This window comes from Lepisosteus platostomus, chromosome 22, assembly GCF_059453375.1.
Source record: "Lepisosteus platostomus isolate fLepPlt1 chromosome 22, fLepPlt1.hap1, whole genome shotgun sequence".
Taxonomy (NCBI): domain Eukaryota; kingdom Metazoa; phylum Chordata; class Actinopteri; order Semionotiformes; family Lepisosteidae; genus Lepisosteus; species Lepisosteus platostomus.
In genome coordinates this window covers 7,818,354-7,845,092 of record NC_142632.1, presented here as the reverse complement: position 1 = coordinate 7,845,092, position 26,739 = coordinate 7,818,354, and the positions used below count along the sequence as shown (strand labels likewise).

Below are 26,739 nucleotides of genomic sequence, written 5' to 3'. Positions count from 1 at the left end.
AACAACTCACCAAAGGTTAAAAGTGTAATCCATTGAAGGGCTCTACACATGAAAGGAAATGCCTGACATCATAAAGTTCAATAATCTACACAGAAAAAAAAATCATGAAAAATGTCTATGTAATATTAATAAGAACCATTATTAGTCTGAAGCTAATACCAACAAATTGTATTTTTTCTATTACTGATGTAATATTAAAGTACATTAATAATGAAATTTACTTTTATCATTTATATATATAGATACCTATATTTAATTTAGAAAACAAAAGTGTCATTGCTATTGTACAATATGTACGAGCTGAACTCTTTACATAGCCATGAATTGTTTCTCCAGGCTCTCGTGATGTTCATCCTGAACTAAATGCCTGCCCACCTCCATCTTCACTGTTATGTTCCTGTAATGTTCTGTGAAGACGAGCCCTGTGGAATCTGAACAGTAGGATGGATGAGGGGCCACTATGGGAAGTGTTACTCTATACCCATGAGATATGGCACCTGGGCGGGGGAGACAGGATTATCTTTAATAAATTTGTCTGCTAGGCAAGCTGGTGTCACTGCCTGATATTTTTCATTTTGGATATTAACTTCATTAACATGCAGTATATACACAGACCTACCACCAAGAAAATAATTTCTCAGAATATTCTGTGTTCTCCTTCTCTTTCTTCTGCAGACTTTCAGAATTCTAGGTATTCTGGTGAAATCAAATCAGACTTTAGAAGTGCATTCCAGAAGGCAGATGCCCAGCCCACAATCAACCTAATGAAAACCAAAGAAGTGCTTCAGATGGCCATTAAAAGGGAAGAACAGAGGTGCAAGGACATTCTTAACAGAGCACAAAGGAAGTGCAAAAGTTCCTTCGTCATACAAGAGAGCAACAATAGTGCCATTGCTGGCCCAGAATTCATAACAAATCTCAGCATAGCCAGTATGGAATTGAAGAGAAGCCTAATCAAAGCAGAAGAAGAGTGCATTGGTGCAATGAACAGGTCTACTCAGGAGTGTTTAAAGAGCATCAGCCAGCTACATCTGGAATTGGATAGTTTCCACCATGTATCAGATGAGGAATATATGATGAGCCTTACTGGTTCCGAAAGGTCATGCCAGAATATACTCAGGACAGCAAATCAGAAGTGTAAACTGTCCCTCAGCAAAATGCATCAGGATTGCTTGAGAAATCTCAGCAGAGCTGATGGGATGTTTGAAAGTGTCCTTGCTACAGAGAAAAAAGAGTGTATCAGAAATCTAACTATAGCTGACGTGCGATGCAGGAGTTCCCTTAATGAGGTTCATTGGCAATGTAAGACCAACGTTAGCATTGTGAACCAACAGCACAAGTTTAACCTTAGTAATCAGGAAACGTGGTTTAAAAGAATCATTGATAAAAAGGAGGAAGCGTATTCAGCTTCCCTCCTTCAAGCAAAACAGGAGTGTCAAGTAAATCTTAACAAATCTCATCTAGAGTGTCAGACTTCCATCAGTGAGGAACAGCTGCAGTGTAAAAGTCACCTCAGTAAGACGGAGCAGGTCTACAGCATGTCTGTCCAGGAAGCCAAACAGGACTGTGAGAGAAACTTTTCTCAAGCCCAGCAGAAGAGTAAGGCCACACTTAGCAAAATGGTTCTAGACTGTAGAAACAAGCTCAGCAAAGCGAATCAAAATTGGGAGAGGGCACTCACTGCAGCACGTCAAGACTGTAAAAGCAATCTTACTGCTGCAGACGAGGTGCATCTAACAACTCTGCAGGAAGTCAAACAAGAATGTTCACAACACCTTAGCAAAGCACACCTGAAGTGTAAGACAGTAGTCGATGAAATCAAACAAGAGTGTAAGTCTAACCTCAGCAAAACAGAGCATGACTACACGAAATTGCTCCAGGACACCAAACAGGAGTGTGAAAGCAGCCACACTCTTGCCCGCATGGAGTGTAAGGCTACCCTCGGCACTGCAGACTTAGACTTTAGAACCAACATTAGCAGGATCAACCAAGACTGGGAGAGAGCCCTTGGTGCAGCACATGGTGAATGTGTAAGGAACCTCAGTGCTGCTGAGCAGACATATGGAGCATCTCTTCAGCAGGTCACACAGGAGTATATGCTGAACCTCAGTAGAGTGGATCTAGCATGTAAGGCTTCCTTGAGGTTAATGAGCCAAGTGTGTGAGGCAAACCTCACCGACTCCAATAGGAACTGTGAGAGTCTACTGAGGCTGTCACACACTGAGTGCAAGGCTTCCCTCAAGGAAATGGATGAGCAGTGTCAGAGGAACCTCACACAAGCGAGTCAACACTATTACACTACCCTTGTTGAAGCACAATTAGAGTGTAAGAGAAACCTCAGCATAGCAGATGAACAGTGCAAGACCAAGCTTAGTATGACAGACCAGACATGTAGAAAATACCTCAATGAAAAGGAGCAGATGTATTCAATTTCTCTCCTACAGACAAGCCAGGAGTGTAAAGAAAACCTTACCAAAGCAGATTTAGAGTGTCAGGCTTTACTCAAAGATGAACAGTTGGAATGTAAAAGTAACTTTAGTAGGACAGTGTTATTGTACAAAAACTTGGTTGAGGAATCCAAACAGGACTGTGAAAAAACCCTCTCTCAATTCCATCAGGGAGTCAAGGGTACCCTCAGTACTTTAGACATGGACTGTAGGACCAACATCAGTAGAATGAACCACGAGTGGGAGAGGACCCTCAATGCAACACAATGGGAATGTAAGGTCAATCTCACGAGGCTAGACCATGAATGGCAAACTGTCCTTGACGAAGCTGGGCAACAATGTGCGAGTGCTCAAGGTGCAGCAGACCTCAGCTGCAAGAGAGCCCTGCATGAGGCACAACAGACTTTTCACAGTGACCTCAGCAGAGTGGAGGAGAATCTGAAGAGTCAAATTGTTCAGTCTGAGCAAGAGTGCCAAATTAACCTCACAAAAGCCAAGAGAGAGTGTGCAAGTACTCTACGTGCAGCTGAACAACAGTACCTCCAAAACCTCACTAGAACACAGGAAGAAAGTAGGAAATGTCAGACGTTCCTCAGTGAAACAGTTCACGAGTGTGCAACAAACCTGATGACATCAAAGCAGGTATGTAAAAGAACTCTCAGCAGAATGAAGGAAGAAATTCAGAAGAACCTCATGGAAGCCAAACTAGAATGTACAAGAAATCTCACTTCTTCAAACCAGGAGCTTCAGAGCATTCTAACTAAAGCCAACCAAGAATGTCAGAAAAACCTCAGCCAGATTGAAAGGGATTTTCGCCTTCGAGTTTGTGGACATGTCAGAGGTAAGCCAGACTAGAAGCGTAAGCCTTATTTCATGATAAGAGAAAGTAAAAAAAAAGACAATAAAAGAAAACTTTTTGCATGTATTAGAACTTTTAGTGTTCATTAGATCCTGAGGAGTATTGAAGGATAGGCATATTCTGCAGATTTGATGTTCACAATGAAACTACTACTGTACTGTATTAATCCCAGCTGGAGTGACAGTTATTACAAGTAATAATGGTTTCATATTATTGATATAAACTCCAAATTAGAGTTAATCATAAAAAGGCATATTATTTATTGAAACTCCTAGGAATTGTAACAGAACAGTTCTTTCCGGACCCTATGCAGACAACACAATCCAGAATAGTGAGGAAGGAAAACACTAGGGAAAAGTCATGCAGGAACAGGGATGAGAACAGGGGGGCGTGTCCATGCGGTGCTGGTGATTCGGGGAGGTGTGGCCAAGGCAAACAGTCCAGTTTAATTCCAAAGGGAGAATCCAAAACAAAAGCAAAAGGTCCACAAACCAGGGATTAAAAACAGATGCCGGGTCGGGACCGGTGGGGGGAACAGGAACAGGAACAGGAACAGGAACAGGAACAGGAACAGGAACAGGAACAGGAAGCTAAAACCATAACAAAGCCAGGCGCAACCAAGTCCCAGGCTCGCATGATGCAGAGATCAGATGCAGAGCAACAAGTGAAGTGAGCGCCTGGCTTATAAAGGTGAACTGAAACAGGAAACAGGTGCGGGGAATGAGACTAATGAGGAAGGGCTGGAGCGCCCTTAAGAGGAGGGGTTTGCGATAGTGACAGGAATCAATTCCTTGTTAAGGTCAGTGCTAATTTGTTCAGTTGTAAAAATTAGTCAGATCTGCTCTTACTGTATGTTTTGTCATGTTAGTGAAGACAATGGAATTCTGTAAACAACTCACCAAAGGTTAAAAGTCAAATCCATTGAAGAGCCATTGTAAATCTGAAGCTACAACTCTGAGAAAACACACATACTCTTGTCTCTGTACCAAGAAACACTATTACAACAATTTTGTTTTAGAGAACGTTTCATCAACAAATGTTGACCATTAATATTTAAGTTTCCTTTAATCATTTTTATTTTCTGTATTTAATTGCTATGGTGTGTACGTGCCGAACCCTTTACATAGATGTGAAGTTTTTTCTCCAGGCTCTTGTGATGTTAACCCTGGACTAAATTTCTGCCCACCTCAATCTTCACTGTTATGTTCTTCCATGTGCTGTGAAGACGAGCCCTGTGGAATCTGCCCAGTAGGATGGATGAGGGGCCAGCATGGGAAATGTTACTTTATATCCATGAAATATGGCACCTGGGTAGAAGCCAGTCAACAATGCTATCAGTTTGGATCCCGTCTCCTAGTTCTGAACAATTATCAGGAGCTGGTGAGGTGTTCCTTCATTTCTATTACATCTACACCTATGCCGATCAGAAGAGCATAGCAGGTGCTCTTTTTGTAGAAGGTTCTGTTTGTTTTAATTAAGTGCCTTTGCAGTCGACTAATGGATTACTTTTCTGCAGGGTGCTGTCCACTTTGAAAGTTTAAAAAAGATGTTAAATTAGGCTTGCTTCTTTTTTATCTTATGGATGTACAGAGGTGAATATCTCTAATTCCGCCCACTTGCTTATAGTGAGTTCTGATGCCTTAATTGCATTTTTATTATTAGGCCTGTGATGTAGCAAGCTGAGGCTTAGTAAAGTAAATTGTACACACCTGCCTTGATTCACAGATTGGACTACTGTGTAATGGAATTCCAGGCTAATCAGAAGATCCCATTTCTGTCTGTGGAATGGAATTTCACAATTTACTTCAGTGAAGGAAGAGGCTTTAACTAAGCCTCAGCTTACTCCATCACAAGGGTTACTAAATAGTGGAGCTTCAGACCATGGCACATGACATAATGTAAGCAAGTGAGGAGCGTTACATGCAGATAACAGAAATATAACCACGTGATTAATTATGGGAACACTGGACTTGATAAAACAACTTATTAAGAAAGATGTAGTGTAGGTCTATGCGTTAATACTTAATAATTTAAAAATTGACATCCGTTTTTATTATACTCACTAATATATATTTTTTACATTGCGGCAAATAGCTATGACCGTCCAATGTGATGACTGAACAGGACCCTGTGGCAGGATCAGGCAGAAGTGGAGACAGGCAAGGTACAGGGCCTGGAAAACACAAACACTAGGCAAAAGTGTCCCCACAAAAGCAGAGGAGGGTCAAGTTCAGAAACACTCAAAAGGTCAGGTCTTGAGAAAGCAAGGGTCAAAACCAAAGTATAAGTGCAGAGCAAAACTGAGCAGTGAACAAGCCTGGAAGCTAGTTTAAACAAATGAGCCGTCTTGATGATATTGGAAACAGGTGTGGACTGAAGCGTCAAGGCAGGAAGTAGTTACAGGAAACTTTGTTGCAACAGAAATATCATAGCTTAGAGCAGAGCGCTAGTGCCAGAAAATTCACGACCATGGAGAGTCCTTGAAATAGACCACCCTTCTGCATCTTGGGCTTTATAATAGTTCATGATGAAGTTAGAATATGAGTAAGTCTTTGTTACTGCCATTACACTGGTGCACACAGGGCTTGATTGAAAAAGCAAATTCACCAAAGTTCCCCAAAATGAAACATCACTTTTATGTTCTGATCTGTTTTAATCTCCACCATTATTACATTATCCACTGTCGTTATCCATGCCAGCAGCAATATCACTCTACAGCTCCCAGCAGTCAACCTGGATAGACCTCCTAGGAAAAACTAAGGCTGCTGCTGTTAGTGGGACCAGCAGGGGGCGCTCACCCTGTGGTCTGTGTGGGTCCTAATTGCCCCAATATAGTGACGGGGACACTGTAATGTCTAAAAGGTGCCATTCTTTGGACGAGGCGTAAAACTGAGGTCCTGACTCTCTGTGATCATTAAAAATCCCAGGGCATTTCTCGAAAAGAGTAGGGGTGTCACCCCTGGTGTCCTGGCCAAATTTTTCCCTGGCCTTTACTAATCATGGCCTCCTAATAATCCCCATCTCTGAACTGGCTTCATCACTCTGCTCTCCTCCCCACTGAGAGCTGGTGTTTGGTGTAGATTATGCCGGTTCAGGGAAACCAAATATGTAAGAAAAGTGGCTCTCTGAAGGCACCAGTTCTGTAGGGTTTGGGCATTTACTGAGACAATTATTAATTGTAGCAGTAAATCACAAAGTTGATTCTTTTGATGGCTTTAGAGTCCAACCATGCGACATAACTCAAACAACGCACACACACAGGTACTAATACACGAGGATACATTTATTAATACATAGAATATGCATATAAACCTAACAGATCTTATCGAGAGGGTTATCAGAATACAAAAGTTATATATTCAATCAGTTACAAAGTGTTACACATCAAGAGGACATACGTTCAGTATATCATTCATTAAGATCGTTTCGTAAAGTGAACTTGGTTACAACTTCTACATTAGATACTCAAAACAAGTACATAACTCTTAGGAATTAAATTGATATCAACTGGTTTGGATAACAATTGAATTCTCGAGCTGTAATGCATTGAAGTTGAATACTCATCCAATCTTTGGGGATTCAGATCTCCTGCGGGCACAAAGAAACAGTTGCAGGCTTGTTGCTGTCCAATCCGCGCTCTCTGGCTCCGTGCCAGGCTGTGATGTGCGGCTTGCGACGGTGCGCTGCTGATGCTCACTGTTGGCTTTAACTAGCAAAGTTTGTGCACAGGAGAAAAGATGACTGTGGGTCCCAGCAAGTCAGGAAGAGGACCGGTTCGTTCCTGATGAAGAGCTAGTTCTGAATAGTAATTCAGCTGTCCACAGTTCCGACCTGTTCACGAGGCCTGCTGCTGGTTACTCTCTGGCAACCTCCACTTTAGACTCTTAGAACAAAGGAAAGTTCTGGCACTCGGACACACTGGCCGTTCCGTGGTTGTCCGGGCTGAGTCTCAGGATGGTCAGGAGGCGCACTGCAAGAATGTCCTGCCCTTGGGAGCCTTCTGCTCCTGGGCCGTCCTGCCCTGGAATTCTCCTTTGAATTCCCTTTGGAATTGTTTAATCTGAATCTGAATCTGAATCTGAATCTCTCAGGCTCTCTGTGTTGCCTGTTTTTACCTGGAGGAACTTCAGCTCATTGATTGGCTGAAAGTTCCATGGGCATCAGAGTCCCACGTGGGTTACTCGGCCCTACCGGTCCCTGATTGGTTGATCAAGGTGAGATATGAGTCACTTACTCCTGACACTTAGTAATGCAGTCCAGATGTCCAACTGGCACTCCCTAAACAGATAGGCGCCAATGGATAACCATTGATCATGATAGCCAGGCTTAGCTAAGTGCATCCCCCTTTGGGAGCTGTCCTTATCAAAAGAAAACATCTTGCATGAATGGTTTCTCTGTGGCTGCACCACAGAGATGAACAGAGAAATGGGGCCTCATTTGGGAAGCTCAGAAACACTTAATTCTGCCTTATTATTAAGCCTCGCCGCTACATTGGTAACTACTTACTAGCAATTAATTACTGTGTGACACAGTAGAAGGAATCTTCCCATGTTTACCACTAAGGCAGCCTTCTAATTGTTTATCTCTGCCTAATAGTCATGTGAGAATGCTCTCTCATATTCAATTCTCATGTGACTCCTCTTTGTTTGTCCCAGAACTATGCTATTGACTATACAACTAAGGTGCACTCTTTTTGTCACTAATTTGTTTTTCTCTTACACCTTGCTATCTCACCTTAGTGAAAAACCTTCACTTTGAGTAAATATACACTGGCTCTCTACCTCAAAAATATCGACCCTCAAGCCAGTGAAAAGTCGGTTCAAAGACCTACACTGTTACAACTGGGTATGACATTGTGTGTAAAATTTTGCATTGTTGTTGTGGAAACTGTATCTGCCTAAACATACAATGGTCTGCAAAGGACCTTCAATATTCAGTTCTGATTCCTTGCACTTTCCTTGTGACTGCAACCAAACTTTAAACAAGAACGTTATAGCTTCAGTGTCATTGTATTTGAGCTTGTATACAGAATCTATAATGCACTCTGCAATGGTTAACATTACAGAGTGCATTACAGATTCTGCATACAAGCTCAAATACAAGTAAAGTAAAAAACGTTACGAAATATTTACTCATAACCAATGTTCAAGTTTTGTTTTCAGTATTGAACCTCTCATTGTATCATTGAATTTATGTGTAGAGAAGTGTTTCAGTGTTATTTTTGGAAGGACTATAACATTTTTGCAACAGTGCAGTGCAGTTGGATCTGGAATGTCAGATAAGAGGTTAAAATTCTGGAGGGTGGTGTAGAGATGCTCCAGATACAGAGAAATGCATAAACAAGCCAAATATGCCAGATGTTATTAAGGACCTGACATCACCTATGTCAAGCCTATACAGTATAAGGTTAGTGAGAAAAATGGCCTTAGTTCATTCATGGAAGTCTGATGCTTGCTACCAGGCATGAATATCAGAGGAAGACTCCTGCAGGTTGGCTCATCTTCACTGAGGGCTAGACCTTCACTGTCACTCCTGTCAGGTTGAAGCCAGGTCTTGCAGTGAGGTGCCGGGGAAGAAAGATCAAATTCCCAGAAGTGGCAGGATCTAGCAGGATATAGCTCCAATGTTATGGGTGACTCCTAGACATGTGGATAAGGGTTATGAGAACAGGAAAACTCTCACAAAGTAACAGCCTTGGTGGGTACTGTGTCAGCCCATCAGTAAACAAGAAGGCAGTTACAGTGGACTGAACTAAATGGAAATGACCGATTTGAGATTACTTCTATTGCTACTATCCATAATGCACAAGTAGTTTAACATATTTGTAGCGTTATGGCATGATTTAGGGTTTTGATTAACAAAATCCTGTGATTAATCAATATACATTCTATGGTTATAGGCTGTAACACTTCTCCACACTTTTGTTTTCAGTGTATAATTGAATTTTGCTACAACAGAGTATTAAAATGGATAATCCAGTCTGTTTCAACAGTATCTGAAACTATATTAAAAATTTCTATCATTATATCGTTTGTTGGTAATTTTTTTAGGAGTTCTTCTATGACTTCAGCCATCTATTTTTTAACTGCTTTATACAGTACTGGGCTACGGGGAGCCAGAGCCTAAGCAATTGCACAAGGCAGGATACACCCTGGATGGGATGCCAGTGCATCGCAGGCACACGCAGACACTAACACTCACACCGGGGCTAATTTTCATGGAAGCCAATTAAGTGACCAGTATGTCACCAGCCATCTGGAGTACAAAGAGGAAACCCACACAAAAACACGGGAAGAACATACAAACTCCACACAGCTAGCAACATGGGAACTGAACCCAGGACCCAAGCTGTCAGTACACAGCAAGCACAGAAGAAAAAGCGAGTGAGTGGAGCCTGGCTGGGACAGTGGAGAACCCAATGAGCAAGGGCTCAGCTAGGACTTAACCCATTAATTAACTCATTAATGAGCAGCAGGGGGGGCTGATAAAGGCCCATACTGGACAGACTTCGCGGATGTTTCAGACCTCATGGAGACACGGTGGGTTGCCATAGTGACAAAGTGTAATAAAAATTACACTTTGATTGTGTGATGCAAGAAGACTTTTTTATCTTCCTAGAATGAGAAAATGTGGTTTAGTTGTCTTTCTCTTTCTAGATCTTTTTTCGACATTACACAGAAATGGATGTGGGTCATTGGATAGGACTTCAGAAGGATCAGGGTACCTGGAAGTGGCCTGACAACAAACCTTTGAACTCCAACATGTATGTATGTTTCTCTCGGCTTTCGGAGTGAAAGACACATTATCTGTGTGACCTCCATGGCTCGGAGCAGAGAAAGAGAATTTAGCTTTTCTTTTGATGGAACAATGGAACAACATTTTAACAAGCTTGATCCTGTATTTGTTTCCTCATAAATATACAGGAGGGAAAAATCAGAAAAATGTTGGAAACACTTCAGAATAGGGGTTACAAATGGAATTTATAATTGCCTCCTAAATGAAATGTATTAATATGCTTCACAAATAGATAATAACCATCATCTACTGGAGATGAATTGGCAGAAGCAACAAAACTATACTTTTTACTATTTTAATGGCCTGAGCCTGAGGGAATTGTGAACGCCAGTTTATAAAGTCATTAATAACAGTCTAATACATCATTAAATAAGAAGTATATTGTTTTCATCGTGTACCTTTTATTTCTAGTCTGATTGTCTTTCCTGATGTACTGTAAAAAAATCTCCAGATACGTTGCAAAGAAAAACACAGACTAAAACTTGATGATGTGTTTTTCATTATAGAATTGTCAACTCCTAGTTACAACTACACCTTTCAGAAAAGCCAAATGAGTGGTTTGCACACCTGGCACCCATCAACGTATAAAAGGGCAACAGGACCTGTAGTGTCAGTTAAAGGGTTACGCCACCAGAGGGTGCTGGTGAGGCACTCAAGACAGGCAGGAATGTGTTCATATCACATAGGCACAAGGTAATTGAAGAATTCGCCTCACTAGTGGGAAGCCAAGCTCCCTACATAGGGTCAAGGGCGTAATTAGTCTGGGTTGACTCGTGGGGAGTCAGATGCTCACCGGTGTGTCAGGGAGAGACAGAGCTCATGGGAAGTCTCTGGCTGTCTGCTATCAGGAAGCTAGACCAAACTGGGTCTCGCAGTGAGTCACCAAGCAGATGAAATCCTCTCTGTCACAGGGAGAGTGAGAAACCGGGTCTTGCAGTGAGATACCCTGTTATCATCCTAAGGTCAGCTCACAGGGGTCTGGACTGTAGCAGCACTTGCAGTGAGGAGCCGGGTGAGCGAATTCCTCACTGGCAGGTGTGTCAGTGAGAAGCAGAGATTCCATTTAAACCCTGGTTTAATGTCATACAGTTCCCCCTGAAGAGGCAGGTTATATCACATTCCCGGACGAGATTGAGCTACGCTATAGATAGGAACAAGTAATAGGTTTATTCCATGCTGAAAAGGGAAGAGAGAAAACGCAACATTTCGGCTGTGAAGCCTTCTTCAGGTGTGAGAAAGACAGGACAGACAACAAAGATTAAATAGCACAGAAGAACAAAAGCTGGGAGAGGGGAGGAGGCAGGAGGGGCAGAGAGGCAGAGAGGTCACGCAGGAAGTGCAAAGTGCAAAGTGCAGAAGGGTGAAGAAAAGTCAAAACCTGCATGAGAATAGAGAAGATTACACAAAACTACGTTGGTCATTGAGAGACCTAGTGTGAACATGGTTCTGTTGTTTTTCTGCTGTGGGAGTTTGAGAACAGAGACAGAGAGATCAGTGTGATCATGGCCATCTGAGGTGAAGTGGGAAACTGTGGGCTTGGAGAAATCTTTTATCATCACAGTCCTAACATCTTCTCTGAAGTGGTCTCCTAGTCTTCTTCCAGTTGATAGCTTGGCATTTTTTGCAGGAGATACGGTAAATGAGGTTGTTGGAGGTACAGGGTGTTGTCTGGGTGATCCGGAATTGACTTTGAGGGGCCCTGAATGAGCGTGTTGTTAGATATGTCTTTGAAGGTGATGCAGAAAGCTCTATTACAGGAGAAGGTGCTTGGTGGGGATGAATGCTGAGTGCGATCAAGGGAGCTGTGAACAAGAAGGTTACGCAGATTAGGTGGTTGGTGATATGAGATGATATCGAGATGATATGAGATGATGGGCGATCAGAAAAGAGGGCCCCAGTGGAGGGATCATCCTGTAGGATAGGAAAATTGCCATTAATGGTCCTGGGGATAGAGAGTGTGTTAAGGTGGTAGGGAAGCACCAGAGGAATATGAACTAGATCACTCCTCTCATATACAAGAGGTAATCTACAAATCCAGTTCCCATTTTTCCCATAATTTTCACTGCATTTACATGGCAGATCTGGTATTTCTTTTGTTTATCTCATTGATGACTTTATAGTTCACCTGACCTACCCATTATACTACTTTTTATGGCCATCTGGCATAAAGTTTGCTCTGGGTAGCAGGTGCAAAACTAATACTTTGACCCTCGATTAAATTTAATTTCTAATTGTTCCAGTAAATTCAAACTATCGAATTTGTGTCACTGTCGCTGTAAGAGATAAACTAGAGCAAAAAGGTTATGCTTAACAAAACAAATGACCATACAAAGGAACAAGTAATAGGTTTATTCTATGCTGAAAAGAGAAGAGAGAAAATACAACGTTTTGTCTGTGAAGCCTTCTGTTGTGAATACATAACAGAAAAGACCAGAAGACAACGGAGGAGAGGAACCAAAAACTCCTTAGTAAGGAGAAAAAAAAACCTCTAGGGGTCCAAGGTCAAGTGGCTGCCAAACCCCTTTGGGCATGCTAACATTATATAAATAAAAAAAAGGAAATAAATAAATGAGGATATTAATCTATCCATCCATCATGTCTTCTGTATGTCAGTACTCCATGCAGATCTCTGTAGACCAGCCAAATCCTCCTAAATGATAGCTATATCCACTATGTCCCTCTTGGATACATGGCAGTGATGTAGCATCCAACTCAGATGGTGCCCTGCCCGGGGAGGAGAATAGGATAGTTTGGTCAGAACAGATGTATCTACCTAGTGGGCCAACATAGAGACACACAATAGCATGTACAGCAGCACCAGCAGCCATGATTGCAGCAGGCTATGATGTAAGGTTTGAGTAGGCTAGGCTGAAGTAATACAGTAGGTCTTCAGTCTGGATTTGAATACTGAGATTGACTCAGCATCCTGAACATGGGGTGAGAGACTGTTCCATAAGCTAGGGGCTCTGTTACTAATGCTTTACCGCCAACTGTTTTTTATTAATGCCTGGAATATGAAGAAGACCTGCATTCTGTGATCTAAGCTTGGATGGTAAACATTAATAGGTTCCATTAGGTAAAAAGGTGCCTGACCTCTGAGAGCCTTATAAGTAGTGTAAGTAGAAGGATTTTGAAGTTGCCCTGTACCTGACAGGAAGTCAATGAAGAGAGCTAAGTATAGGGGTTATATGGTCGTACTTTCTGCTCCTAGGAACAATTCTAGCTGCTGCATTGTGAATTCATTGTAAACAGTCAAGTAGGTTGCTGTGCCAGCATGCACAGGCTGCAAAAAGACAAGGAAATGTTTATTTCATGCTGAAAAGACAAGAAAAAAAACAGAATGTTTTGGCTGTGGAGGCTTCTTAAGCAAAAAAAAAATGTATAGTTAGACTTTGTGAAAATCTAAACTAATACTTATTCCCATATGATTATAGCAATTCACAAATGTTCTCATTACACCCCTTAATAATGTTCTTTTAATGTTTAGGACATTTTACAAGCAAATGTCAACTAAGTCTGTTGATAACTGCTGTTCTCCTCTTTTGTCTCTTTGCCTCACAGGTTTGTGGTTAATCAGTATGAGAAAGGTAACTGTGCTGCCCAGCACTGGGACAACACACAGAACATAATAAGTTCAGCTTCTTGCAGCAACACCTATCGCTGGATTTGTGAGAAAGAGTCTCTTTGACTATAGGAATACCCACAGATTTGTGGAGCAAAGGTTCTTAAAAGGGTTTTAAAAACAACATAGAAAGAAGCATAGCAGTGATGTCAAGTAGCCAAATCTAACACAGTTGTCTTCTCACCCTGATCCCACAGTCACATGACCATTTCTGTCCTTCCATTCAGAGGCACAGTTCACAAGCAGCACAACCTGGATTTGAAAAGGGACTCTTTCTTCTTTCAAACTAGGCTTCATTGTATAGGAATGCATTAAGTCTAGGAACCTGAAAAAGAGTATCACAAGCCTTGTTTGTGGGTCTCGATAACTGCATTTTTAATTATTAGTAACTATACATTTGTATCAAACATCATTCACATTGCTTTACACACAAGGAATTGTTTCAAACTTTATCCTTACTTGCCAAACAACACCAACCTGTCACGCCCGACATCCCTCCCTAGAGGGCGCTCCACTGCTCCCATTATTGTTCGTGTGATTTAGTTCTCCAGGTGTACCCTTTTAGTGTTATTATTTAAAGACTAGTTCCTCCAGTCCTCGGGGCTCATCATTAGGGTAAGATGTCGCGAGACCCGCCTAGCACAAGGAAACCCTACGTCCGTCTCCTGAGGGCATAGGCCTCATCCCCGACACCTCCCGCTTCCTGAGCCCGGGGTCTGGAGGATCTCGCCCCGTCACCCTTGGACCTCCATGTTTCGTTTGTCTGTGTGCTCCCCCCTCCCGGGGATTTTAACTTTGTTGCGTCCCAGGATGGATTTCTAGTTGATGGACTTTCGGACTGTGCTTTGACCTGCCCTTGGACCCGTTTGGATTTGGATGCCGTTTTGTCTTCCCCTGTACACTGTCTCACGGACTGTCACTATTATTTTGTGCACTATTAAACCCCTGTGTGTTCCTTTTTACCACGCCTCCTGTTTTCTCCAGCTCTTACCGCATCGCATAGGGTCTTCTATAAGATCTGACACGGTATCCAGTCCGTGTCCATGAATCAACCATAAAATAAAATATTACCTTTATAAAATTGTTTTTAATTACATCCTGATAAATTGTGCTAAAATATTAAAATATATATTTTATAGTTACATTTTCAATAACAATAAGCATAATTACTGGATTATTCTGCTAAAAATATATAATAAATCAATGTACATATTATTAGCATTTATTATAAACTGAAGTACTCTGTTAATAAATACTATGTCATTATATAATTGCTGTGGCACTAAAAGTTAATTGTATGTTTAGCTTAGTGTAAACGTTTTGAGTAAATACAATACAGGGAAAGAACTTTGAATCTTATATCTATAGTCTGTTTTACATATAAAGTATCTTTATAATATGCTAAGTGTTATGTTGCAATTTTAATTCTATGATTTATTTAGCCATAATGTTTAGAAAATTTTAAAAAAAGTTTAAAAATGCTCTTGTATGTTTATATAAAATAAAGTCACATATATTCTTATCTCAGTGGTTATTAAAGATTTTTATAATATCTACAGCTCTTTGTGTTGAACTGCCTTTAAACTTATTTTCTAATCCTTTCCCCTGTTGTTTGATTGACTAATTTATGAAGGGCAATTCTACCATAAGGCTTGGGTGGAATTAAGCCCTTTCAGTTTAAAGAAAAGCTAGTTCAGTTTAGGAAACATTGCACTCATTTTGTAACCACTTTCTGAAAATAATAAAAAAAAATCTGAGAGTCCCTTCTCTGGGAAGTTAAGAAGTAAGGGAAGGTAGAAAATTATGAAAATGGTCCCCTGGCTATGCACTTGCAAGAGATTGCAGCTGAAATATATCCAGACCATCTGACACAACTGTCAACTGTAGTGGATGGAACAAATTCTGCACTTGTATCCCTACTGGTCCACTAATGTCAGGTGAAGTCTTTTTCCTGTTCCTGATGTCCTCTTCATGTTCCTGCCACCACACAGCAAATTGTCCCTTAGTTTACATCCACTGCTAACACTGGCCCCTCCACCACAGAAGACCACATGACTTCTTTGGTAGCTAAACCTAAGTGAACAGAAGCATTCTTTCATGCCGAGTTATCTCTGCTAAAAAGAACCTTGAGTGCCCACTATGCAATTAATTTTGCTGACTCTAATTTTTTTGTTTTATTATTTAATAGTATATTCCCCAACTTCACAACTGTTCTGTTGTGTTAAATAAAGCTCCACAATATCACTCATAGCTCTCAATACACATTGTCCTTGAATTATGGGCATTAAGTACATGCAGGACCAAATTCAACTGCCTAGTCTTTGGAGTGGCTGAGATAAGATCTTCAAAATAAGTTGTTTTGAAATGTATGCTTTTGTTTCTTGGTTCTGTAAAACATATTGCAACTGCAGGTGCTGTGTATCACTCCTGGACTGCAGTGACTCACAGCCCATGGCTGTCCTGGGAACCAACAGCATTCCTACGAGTGAGCACATTTCTCCTGGGGCTCTGCTTCAAATACATTCAGGCCGCCTTTGATTCACCCTTCCCTCTATGAATCCGGTACCCAAACTTCTCATTAGTTTAGTCCAGATCCCCTATTTAATGCCTGAAACGTCAAGAGGAAGATACTCTGTCATTCAACGTCTGTCGTACTGACGTCCTGCAATGCCCAGCCCTGACTAGAATGCGCTACATAGGAACCTGATTTACTACAGTAAATACCTTGATCTTTGAGACCCAAGACACAAGACCTGCCAACACTTTTCCTGTGGCATCTTCCATGTCTGTTTCTGCCCTGATTCCTGAACCTGTCGGTTTTCCTTCATGTCCGTCATTATTTACTGCTCCTTGGCAAACTCCACCTCTCTCTGGAAACTACCGATCTCCTGCATTAGGATTCCCATCCTGCCTGAGAGACTCGGTTATCAGCTACAGCAATCCATACTATAACAGAAATAACAGAGCCAAAGGAAACAAATCCAGCAGGGCTTGGGGACCTGCGACAGATATTACAGTAAGTTGAAGAAATTCAAGTACAGTAGGGAGCTGTGTCAGCATGCGTAGGCTGTAAAGGAACAAGTAAAGGTTTATTCCATGCTGAAAAGAGAAGAAAAGAAACACAATGTTTCACCTGAGGAGTCTTCTTCAGGTGTCAAGGTGATATGCAAGCTCTACTGCAGGAGATGATGCAGACCATCACTACCATCACAGCTCCTGCATCTGTTCTGGCTCCAGCCGTTCATCCCAGCCAGACTCCTACTCCAGTTTCTGCCCAGATTCCTGCTCCTCTCATCCCAGATCTGGATGAGACTCTCCCCTCTTCCAGACTCAGGAGATCCAGATGGATGCAAGGGATTCCTTACACAGTGTGGCATCATTTTCTGCATGTAGCCACCCTCCATCCCCTCATCTGTACCAGGCACAGATAGCTTCCATTATTTCCTGGGGCAGCATTAGCCTGGGTGTCTGTGGGAGAGGGCAGATCCCCCTTTTCAGTGACTACGCCTGGTTTACAGAGGCATTCCTTCTGGTGTTTGATATCCAGGCTGAGTCACCAAGTCAATGCACAAACTCCTCCATTACAAGCAGGGAGCCATGCCTGCCCACTCATATGCCATACAATTCTGCACCTTGGCCATGGAAAGTGGATGGGGGGAGAACGAGCTCTGTGCCTTGCTCCAGGCAGGGCTGTCTGAAGTGCTGAAGGATGAGGGATCTACCTCACACCTTAGATGCCCTGACCACACTGGCCATCAGTACTGCCAGGAGAGGCACTGGAGGCTCCACCTGAACACCTGGGCCGACAACCTGTGCCGCCTCCCTCAGATGCCCACTCTCCTGTAGTGCTTGACACCTTCCTTAGAAGTGCTGAAGAAGAGCCAATGCAGGGTCTCTGTGCATTCTGTTGAGGGAAGGGACACTGGCGGTTGGTTTGCCTGGAGTGACCAAGAAATGTCTCTGTCAGTAAGCAGAAGAGAGGAGCCCCGTCATCTGGGATTCCTGTGTAGCAGGAAGACAGCCCAGGAACTTGGCATCCCCCAGGTTCTGTGCAATCCGGCACTGACTGTGCAGGACTTGGATGGGAGCATCCAGACAAGGACCATTGGTGTGACCATGACAGTGGGCGTATTGCATGTGGGAGACCATTGGCTTCCTGTGCATTCCATCAATGTGCTGCCCCCTGATTCTGAGTTTTCCATATCCCTAGATCCCAAACCCATGCCTAGATTCTTCAAGGAGCTTCTCTTTTCAACTCTGGGCTGAACTGCCCCAGAATATCCTGGTCAATTCATCTACAGGTATGTCTCCCTTTGAATGCCAATACGGGTTTCAACCACCTCTCCTCAGGTTGTCTTCGAACCCATCAGATGTCCCTGCTGCTAACGTGTGGAAGAATTCTGGACTGTCACATGAAAAGCCTGGGTTTGAATCCTGGCCAATGCCCAGCCCTGTGGGGAAAATCTTATAGATATAATAATCTTAGATAATTATATGCTATATTATAATTTTTATTAATTTTATACCTCACAGTATGCTACATTTTATGAGTTTATTATTTTAAATTTAAGTTACAAAAATATATCAGACAATAGAGTCTTTAAAAAACTGTTTTTAAAAGTAAATTAACACAATCACACCAGATTAAACAAATCTTTTACGTGGTCATTTGAATGAATGTGTTCTGTAACTTGTCTTACGTTAAGGTGCATTAGTAAGAGACAAAGATGCTGCCAGGAAGTCCCCAAGTGGCTTTTATGGGAATTGGAGTTTGCTGATCTATAACTAAAGCAGCATCAGTGACTATTGGGAATGTGTACTGAAGCAGGAGGGTGAAAATAAAAGCCCACACCCAGTTTTCCTCTCTCCTGCTGTAAAGAGATAATGTACCAACAAGGCACAAAACACTCCCTCCAGTGCTACATCAGAAAGGTTAATCTGAAATATGTGCTACACACCACAGGTCACATGTGAGTTTCACGTTCCATTACAACAGATGTAGTCAAAGCCAACACTTTTCTTAAATAACCACAGCAAATGACCCAGTTAAACATGTTGATGTACTGTATAAAATGGTTATGAAGAATGTGGAATACTGTTTTGTATCTTATTTTTTATTTTAAGTTACCACTTCCTGCTATATATGTATTGCGTATTATTTTTCATTTTTATTATTCATTAATTAATATCGCTAACTACGTTCAGATATGTTATTATACTTCAGTTATTTGTATTTTTATCTAACAAAAAGTTATTTTAGTTACATGACTCCATATTAATATTCCCTAGTAAATTGATTTCCACTTAATTAATATTATATATTGATTATTAAATATCAATTAATATTTATATATACATATTCCAATTATTTTTTCCCTAATAAGATTAAAGGATTACAGCATTTTATAAAGTATATAAACTTTATATAGTAAGAATGAGCATGTCAAAACGTCTCCAAAACAGCCACAGTAAGTGACCAAGTTTAATAATAATAATAATAATAATAATAATAATAATAATAATAATAATAATACAACAGACTTTATTTTATAGAGCACCTTTAAAGAAGGCTTCTTGAAGTGCTTTACAGAATGACAACAACCAACTAGAACAATAAAACACAAAATGCGGTGGTGGTGGCTCTGTGGCTAAATCTGCACCTGCAGCTGGAGGGTTGTAGGTTCAAATCCTGCAGCCGGCAGAGGACTCATAGGGCTCCGGAGCAAGGCCCTTAACCCCCACTGCTCCAGGGGTGCTGTATAAATAGCTGACCCCTGTGCTCTGACCCCAAGCTTGTCTCTGTCTGTGTGTCTCATAGAGAGCAAGTTGGGGTATGTGAAAAGACAATTTCCAAATACAAGAAATTGCCTGTGGCTAATAAAGTGATCTTAAATACAATAGAACCAGTTCAGTAAAAGCCCTTCTAAAGAAGAAAGTTTTGAGTCTGGATTTAAAGGAGTATAGAGAAGGTAACTCCCTGATATCCTTGTGGACAGAGTTCCAGAGCTTTGGGGCATAACAGGAGAAGCCCCTGCTCTGTCTACACAACCATAGAGTGTAGATGGGCTCCGAGGACAGATAGGAGACCAGAATTAGAAGAGCAAAGGTTGCGAGGTGGGGAGAAGGGCGATAATAGCTCAGACATGTACTGAGGTGCCAAGCCATGCAGAGCCTTATACTGTAGGTGAGCATGAGGATTTTGAAGTCGACACAACACAAAACCTGACTGGAAGCCAGTGCAAGGACTCCAGAATAGGAGTAATATGATCACTTGCATTAGACCTGGTCAGGATTCTGGCTGCCGAATGTTTGGCATCGTTATTGGTAGAGTGTTACAGTAGTTGATTCGGGAGAAGACAAATGTGTTGAACAGCTTTTCAGCTACAGTAAGTGATAACATAGGACGTAGTCTAGTGATATTTCTGAGGTGATTAAAGTTTATCACAATTTGAGAATTTTAATGCTAAAAATGTTCATGAAGAAGGTGGAATATTGTTATGTGCTTTATTTTTTCATTTTTAGCTCTGACTACTTGCTGTATTTTATTTATGCTCATAAAACAATAATGTTAATGAGATTCAGAGACATTCTTATATTTCAGTTATTTTGTATTGTCAAGTACCACAATTTCCCTTTAATTACATAATCCCATATTAATATTTCATATTATGTGGATTTAAAGATGTACAGTAGGGAAACAGATTAAATGTAACAATCATTTTACTAATATCTAACGCACCACAAGTGCCACCTGTTAATCGTCTTTGACCAGGGAACCACACAGCGACATACACAGTGTAGTATGTCGAATGCAGCAATGAGGATTACCACACATTCTGAGAGGCTGCAGATGTACTTTCAGAACAATTGCAATGACCTTTACCAGGGATAAGCAGCTTTTTCATAATGGATGGATGAAACAAAAAGAGCATTTCAATCTATGCTTCTGAAACACTGGTTTTGTTTAAAATAGCAGCAAAAAAGTGGTAAATCACAGTCAATGAACAAAGCCTTTGTGACACTGGAAAATTAGTGTGATAACAGGATCTTGTAATGGGGTGGTCCCAGGCTACTGACAAACACAGAGACAGTCATGCGTTGACCCAGTGCTCTTTATTTACACTGAAGGAAAACAGAAGGAAAAAACAGCAAAATGCCGAGCTCTTTCCAAGCTCTATGTTCTTCTCTTATCCCTTTTTGAAGAATGCCATTTATACAGTATTATTTATACAGTAGGTAGTATAACAAATTCTGTATCCTCCTGTTAATCTGTATACACCTAGCAATTGTTATAAGTTCACTCGTGCACAGACATGATCTGGTATATAATGTATGAAAAGGCTTTGGTTGGTATCGTCTGGCTTTGCGACAACAGCTGTAATGATTCAACAGCTTGGGCTAACTGGTGTCTAAAGTTCTGACAATACGAGCCATGTCTGCATGATACCATGAGCTCAGGGAACGCAATAAAGTGCACAGCTTTATGGAAAGAATGTAAGAAAACATTATCTGGTTAAAGTTTCTGCATACTGTAGGATGAGACAGTCCTGTGATAAAACTCACAGGAGAGCTTTGATTAGGTACAGCTGTTTAAATAGAAATTCAGGTTACCACAGGCTACCGATAGCAGCTGGCTTTTCACAGATCCTCTTGAAGAGGTTTTTACAAACTGATTTGTACCAGAGTGTCCTGTATTTGAGGCTGGGAGTCATGCGAACACACAACTCAGTGGAGGATGTCTCTTTGTTGTTTTCGTTCCAGCTGTTAGACACCCTTTGACCCCAGTATCTGAAAGACATAAACACTGCTACCTTTAGAGTTTTTGTAAGACAGGTGATTACATTCCACACTCTGACCACCACCAGTTTAATAAACTTGACGAGCTGCTAAAAGCTTTATAACAGTCTTTTGAATTTATAAAAAAAAACTATGACAGCTTATTAAATCGAGATGATTGGCAGCATAAATTATTTTGTTTCTTATGTATATACTGTATATAGAAAGATAAGTCAATTTTCGGAGAACGGGAGACACAGTGATTACTGCCAGCAGTCACTTGCCAGCAGCCAGCAGCCATATCACCAATTAACTCACACTGAAGCTCAGCAGGTGTGAGCCTGGTCAGTACCTGGATGGGAGACCTCCTGGGAAAAACTAAGGTTGCTGCTGGAAGAGTTGTTAGTGGGGCAAGCAGGGGGTGCTCACCATGTGGTCTGTATGGGTCCTGATGCCCCAGTATAGTGATGGCGACACTATACTATAATAAGGTGCCGTCTTTCATATGAGATGTAAAACTGAGGTCCTGACTCCCTGTGGTCATTAAAAATCCCAGGGCATTTCTCAAAAAGTGTAGGGGTGTAACCCCGGCGTCCTCGCCAAATTTCCCCCTGGCCTTTACCAGTTATGGCCTCCTAATAAATCCTCATCTCCGTTCTCCTCTCCACTGATAGCTGATGTGTGGGGAGTGTACAGGTGCACTATGGCTGCTTTCGCATCATCCAGGTGGATGCTACACAAAGCTCTGTGAAGTTGACGCCCCCAAACAGCACAAAATTTTAAACCCATTTCATTAATTTGCCGGTTTGTGCTGTTGAAAGTAGCTTCCCAGCTGATTTTGTTCGTGAGCGCCTTCTTTTTCTGGTGATCACGTGACCCCTTCTGCCGAGTTCAAGCGCTCTGTTACTGGTGCAAGAGTACCAGTATCTTCACCCAAGGCGTGAAGACAGGGCTGTAGCCTGAGTCCAAAACTGTTCAATATCTATATCAATGAATTAGCAGGAATTTCTGTCTGCAGCTCCTGGTCTTGCACTACATGCAGCAGCAGAACCTTGCACTGCTGGAGCAGTACTGTCAGACCTAGGCGCTTACAGTCAATCTGGACAAGACCAGAGTTATGGTTTTCCAGAAGAAAGCCAGACCTCAGGGAAACAGGTACAAATTCACACTCAACAACAACACATTAGAGCACACATCCAGCTACACATATCTCGGTCTCACCATCAGCTCTTCTGGGACTTATGACCTGGCAGTGAAGGCACTGAGGGAGAAGGTACTCAGGGCTTTCTACGCAATAAGAAGGAGGCTCTTCAACATTAACCCACCAACAAGAATCTGGCTCCAAATATTTCAAAGTGTAATCCAACCCATTGCCCTATATGGCAGTGAAGTGTGGGGTCCCCTCACAGACCAGGATTACACTCAATGGGACAAACCCCCCAACAGAAACTGTGCACATGGAGATCTGTAGAAACACCCTCCATGTCCAGAGAAAAACACCTAACAACGGGTGCAGGGCCGAATTAGGCCAGTACCCACTATTGATAAACATACAGAAAAGAGTATTAGAGTATTGGCTACACGCAGCACTAACGAATGAGATAGGTCTCTTCATTTGTGTTGTTTGTAGGGGGGCCAACTTCACAGAGCTGCTGCACATTGGTGGTGGAGGAGAGTCCCCATTACCTGTAAAACACTTTGAGTGGAGTGTCCAGAAAAGTGTTATGTAAGTATATACTTTATTTTCTTTCCATTATTTCGGGTTAAATTCTTTAGTAAAGACAGGGAGCTTTTTGATGCTTTAAAATCATTATTTCAGCATAGATTTTATCATGGGTCTTGGGTGACTTCTGTTCGCTTCTTTTGCCTCACTGAAAACTGCCTTAGCCCCCTCACCTCCTCAAATTAAGAACATCAAAACATTAGAAAGGTTTTATATGAGAGGTGATCATTTACTTCAGCTGGTCTCTTACTAGCTGATTGATCAAAGGATCTCAACCGAGCCGTTTCGTGAAGGAAGCCAAGGTGAAAGCTTCAACCACATTTCTGGGTAGCCTGCTGCGTACTTCTACAACACTTTAGTAAAGAAGTGCCTCATGTTCTTGGTTTTGAGTTAAAGATAGAAAAAGATTAGTTTAAGTTAAAAATGTAATAATTCTGTTGCTGGGTGTTTTTTTTGTAAATGCAGATATTTAGCAGCTACTGCTCATGGTGACGTACTGTAACTGAAAGCCTAAAATCTTGTAGCTTGATATTTTCATTATTATACTTAATATATGTAGTTAACAATAGTGTGTAATAGTGTGTGTATAATGCATGATATTCTCAGACCTTATATAACAAATAAAAGATGACCATTTGACCCATTGTGCTTGTATGAGTGTCAAAGGTTTATGTAAAAAAATCTTAAATTAATTCCTTCTTAAGATGTATTATACTGTACATCTGTTCAGAATTGCTGCTGCAGATCAAGCACTGAACTGCGACCAAATACAGATGCTTATATCTGGCTTTGATTCCATTTAACTTGACAATAAAATGCTGATTTGATTTATTACATTTCATGTTTAAATGCCTCAGTTACAAAATTGTCCCATCATGAGAAAATGGAGCTTATAATGAAAGTTCGGGACGGATGACAACAGCCACGCTCAATCGTACTCAGCTGTCAGCGATTAGCAATCACTCCCATCATTCTTCCTCTACCAAACGCTATAAATACCAACGTGATTTCCTACTATCCCTTGTGTACGCCTTTTGCATCCCACCTCCACCCCTACTCCACCTCTGCAGCTGCCCCTTGGTTACCCTGTGTGGGGGTTCTGGCCTCCTTGTCCTCTGGCCAGGAGGTCGGCCCTCAGCCAAGCGGGTTAAGCCAATATCCGCTCCATAATCATTCATCACGCTTTGATCTTTGTTGTTGTCGTTCCTAGTGAAATATAATTTGCAAATAACTGCTTTGTTCGCTGGGTTGACTGTCAGCTTCAACAATCTCCAGACAAGGTTTAAGCCAGCACTCCCTGCTTACAAATGTCTTTTATGTTAAGATGGCTTTCTATTAAGTGGCGTACTTGACCTATTGAATATTCACGCTGCTATTAGTGTTTCTTTTGATTTGTCAAATGAATTCTGCAGATCCTGAACCACTACTTCTATTTTCACATTGATGGGTCTTACTTTACATCATTCTTCAGAGGCGTGTTGTCAACTCAGAGCCAGTCTCCATCATTGCCCTTCAATCCCGTCAGTCCAATCCAGTAGGAGTCCCCCTGACTTCGTCTGTTGGCCTTTTCCCACAGGAATGCCTGGGGAGCAAAGAAAGGGGCTGCAATAATGAAGCTACTATAGCACTTCTCAGCATGATATAGGTTATGATGAAGTTAATATCTTTAACCTTACATTAACAATTACATTAATGCTTAACAGTTACCACTTTGTCTCCCCAGTAGTATACATATGTAGTTTGAGGGAATTTTAAAAATACATTTCTATCCCTATCAGTGCTCATTTCTGTTCATCTAAGTGTAAGTATCAGGTTTCTAATATTTTCCCAGTATTTGTTGCTTTGTATTTAGTCATGCTACACATATGACCTTCCCTGTTGGCTACAACCTCACTAATGGTTTGCATGACAACAAATTGCTCACCCTTGGGCTCAGATCTCCTCTCCTATCAGCTCTTTTGCAGCCTAGTTCCAACCTTTCTGTTATTTCCAGGCATCCAAATGGGGAAGTTCTATCATTCTGGGAATCTTTTAGCAGATCTCCAATGTTCACAGCCAACAATCCATCTTCAGGTTTCATGTGCTCAAAATCAAGTTTTGGTTTGTCTTTCACTTAAAAACATTTGGAACAGCAGCATGCACCTCAATTCCATTGTAATTTATTAAACTCTATAAACATTTCAGCACAAAAGAGCCTTGATCTGATATCAGCTAACATAAATTAGCAGGAAACGTACTGTACCTTATGAGAAATGTTAGATTCAGATTATTTCCCATTTAAGCAATTAGTGAATCAATCAATTGCATTATAAACACCAAATAGCCAGATATGACAGATACTTGACTTCACAAGGAATGAGGCCAGCTGAAGATTTTGGGAAAGAGTTTGTGGAAACTTGGCTTAACCCACCCGGCTGGGTGACAGCATGGGTCATAGGATGGGGAGGGTAGGAGCCCATGCCCGGTGAAAAGGCACTCAACGGCCAGCTGCAATGGTGGAGATGGGGTGGAGGAGAGATGCAAAACGAGTGAGGAAGAGGAGAGGATGATGTGCTGTACTGTATATATGGGAAACTGAGGAATTACAGTACGTCAGGATTAGGTGTGTATTGCAGCAGCGGAGTTTACCTAGTCCGGCTGCTTTAATCTCTCCCGAATTTTCATTAGAACTCCATTTGATATAAAAACCCAGGCAAGTAAACAGTGTTCATAACACTTAAATGATACAGTTATGAAATCATTCTTCATTCTTTTTTCAAAGATATTTAATTGGGAAATAATGCTAATACAATTCCTATGTTTTCAGTTACTTAATGTCAAATATAAATCTTACATTGAGTCCAATGTATCTGTCCAGATGAAGGATTTTTTTGTGCAGAAATACTGAGTTAAAATAAATTACAATGGATTGAGAGTGTGTATTCCCGTTTAATTTTTAAGCTATTCTCTGTGGAAAGCTCCTCATTAATTTAATGTGTGTGTATTTATTTCCCTTTTCTGTGTATTACAATTTACTGCGATGTCCTCATCTCAAAATAAAGTCACACCCTCTTCAGCTCCAGCTCGGACCCCTGGACAGTCGGACATACTGTACCACTTCCCATTCCTCTATCCTCTGCTGCAGTAACCCTGTCTCATATTGTTTACTGCTTTACGGTTTTCCCTTCCTTAAATAAGTCCTGGTGTCCTTTTCAAGATTCTTATTTTTATTTTGGCTTTTTGTGTTTTCTAAATGTTTTCATTCTTATCTACTTCTTGCTTCCCTCCTCTTTCTCTTTTTGTCTACAGCTTCCTCAAGTTATCAAATCTTCAGTGCTCCTTTCTCCCCAGTTAAAAGCATCTGATATCTCCTTCCCTGTTTTCCTGTTTGCTTCCTTCCCCTTTATTCCCATCTGTAAACTGTCTGTGGTTTTCCAATGGACAACATGGTGTTCCCTCCCTTGCTTAAAACTTCTGCTTTCCCTACCAGTCGTTTGTCTGTTAAGCCTTGGCTAGTGTTGTCTGTTTTCATCTTGTC

The 26,739-nt window shown here is 41.3% G+C and overlaps 2 protein-coding genes across 12 annotated transcripts in view; one reads left to right on the top strand and one right to left on the bottom strand.

The window, feature by feature from the left end:
• Positions 1 to 14,685, top strand: part of LOC148643338 (von Willebrand factor A domain-containing protein 5A-like) — a 69,703-nt gene extending 55,018 nt beyond the window's left edge. For 3 of the 6 annotated variants that reach the window (XM_088616510.1, XM_088616511.1, XM_088616513.1), the window contains 4 exons: positions 676 to 3,288; positions 4,532 to 4,686; positions 9,963 to 10,069; positions 13,663 to 14,685. In XM_088616510.1, coding sequence (XP_088472636.1) covers positions 676 to 3,288; positions 4,532 to 4,686; positions 9,963 to 10,069; positions 13,663 to 13,789 — 3,002 coding nt within the window. In that variant the 3' untranslated portion in view covers positions 13,790 to 14,685. Of the gene's footprint in view, positions 1 to 675; positions 3,289 to 4,531; positions 4,687 to 5,400; positions 6,393 to 9,962; positions 10,076 to 10,607; positions 10,795 to 13,662 lie in introns of those variants that run through there. The other 3 variants (XR_015929105.1, XR_015929106.1, XM_088616512.1) reach the window with 3 other exon arrangements.
• Positions 14,686 to 20,824: 6,139 nt separating this feature from the next.
• Positions 20,825 to 26,739, bottom strand: part of LOC148643337 (uncharacterized) — a 60,626-nt gene continuing 54,711 nt past the window's right edge. For 2 of the 6 annotated variants that reach the window (XM_088616517.1, XM_088616522.1), the window contains 2 exons: positions 24,677 to 24,804; positions 23,961 to 24,428 (listed from right to left, as the gene is read on the bottom strand). In XM_088616517.1, the coding sequence (XP_088472643.1) occupies positions 24,709 to 24,804 (96 nt within the window). In that variant the 3' untranslated portion in view covers positions 23,961 to 24,428; positions 24,677 to 24,708. Of the gene's footprint in view, positions 21,512 to 23,958; positions 24,429 to 24,676; positions 24,805 to 26,739 lie in introns of those variants that run through there. The other 4 variants (XR_015929108.1, XM_088616518.1, XM_088616521.1 and 1 more) reach the window with 4 other exon arrangements.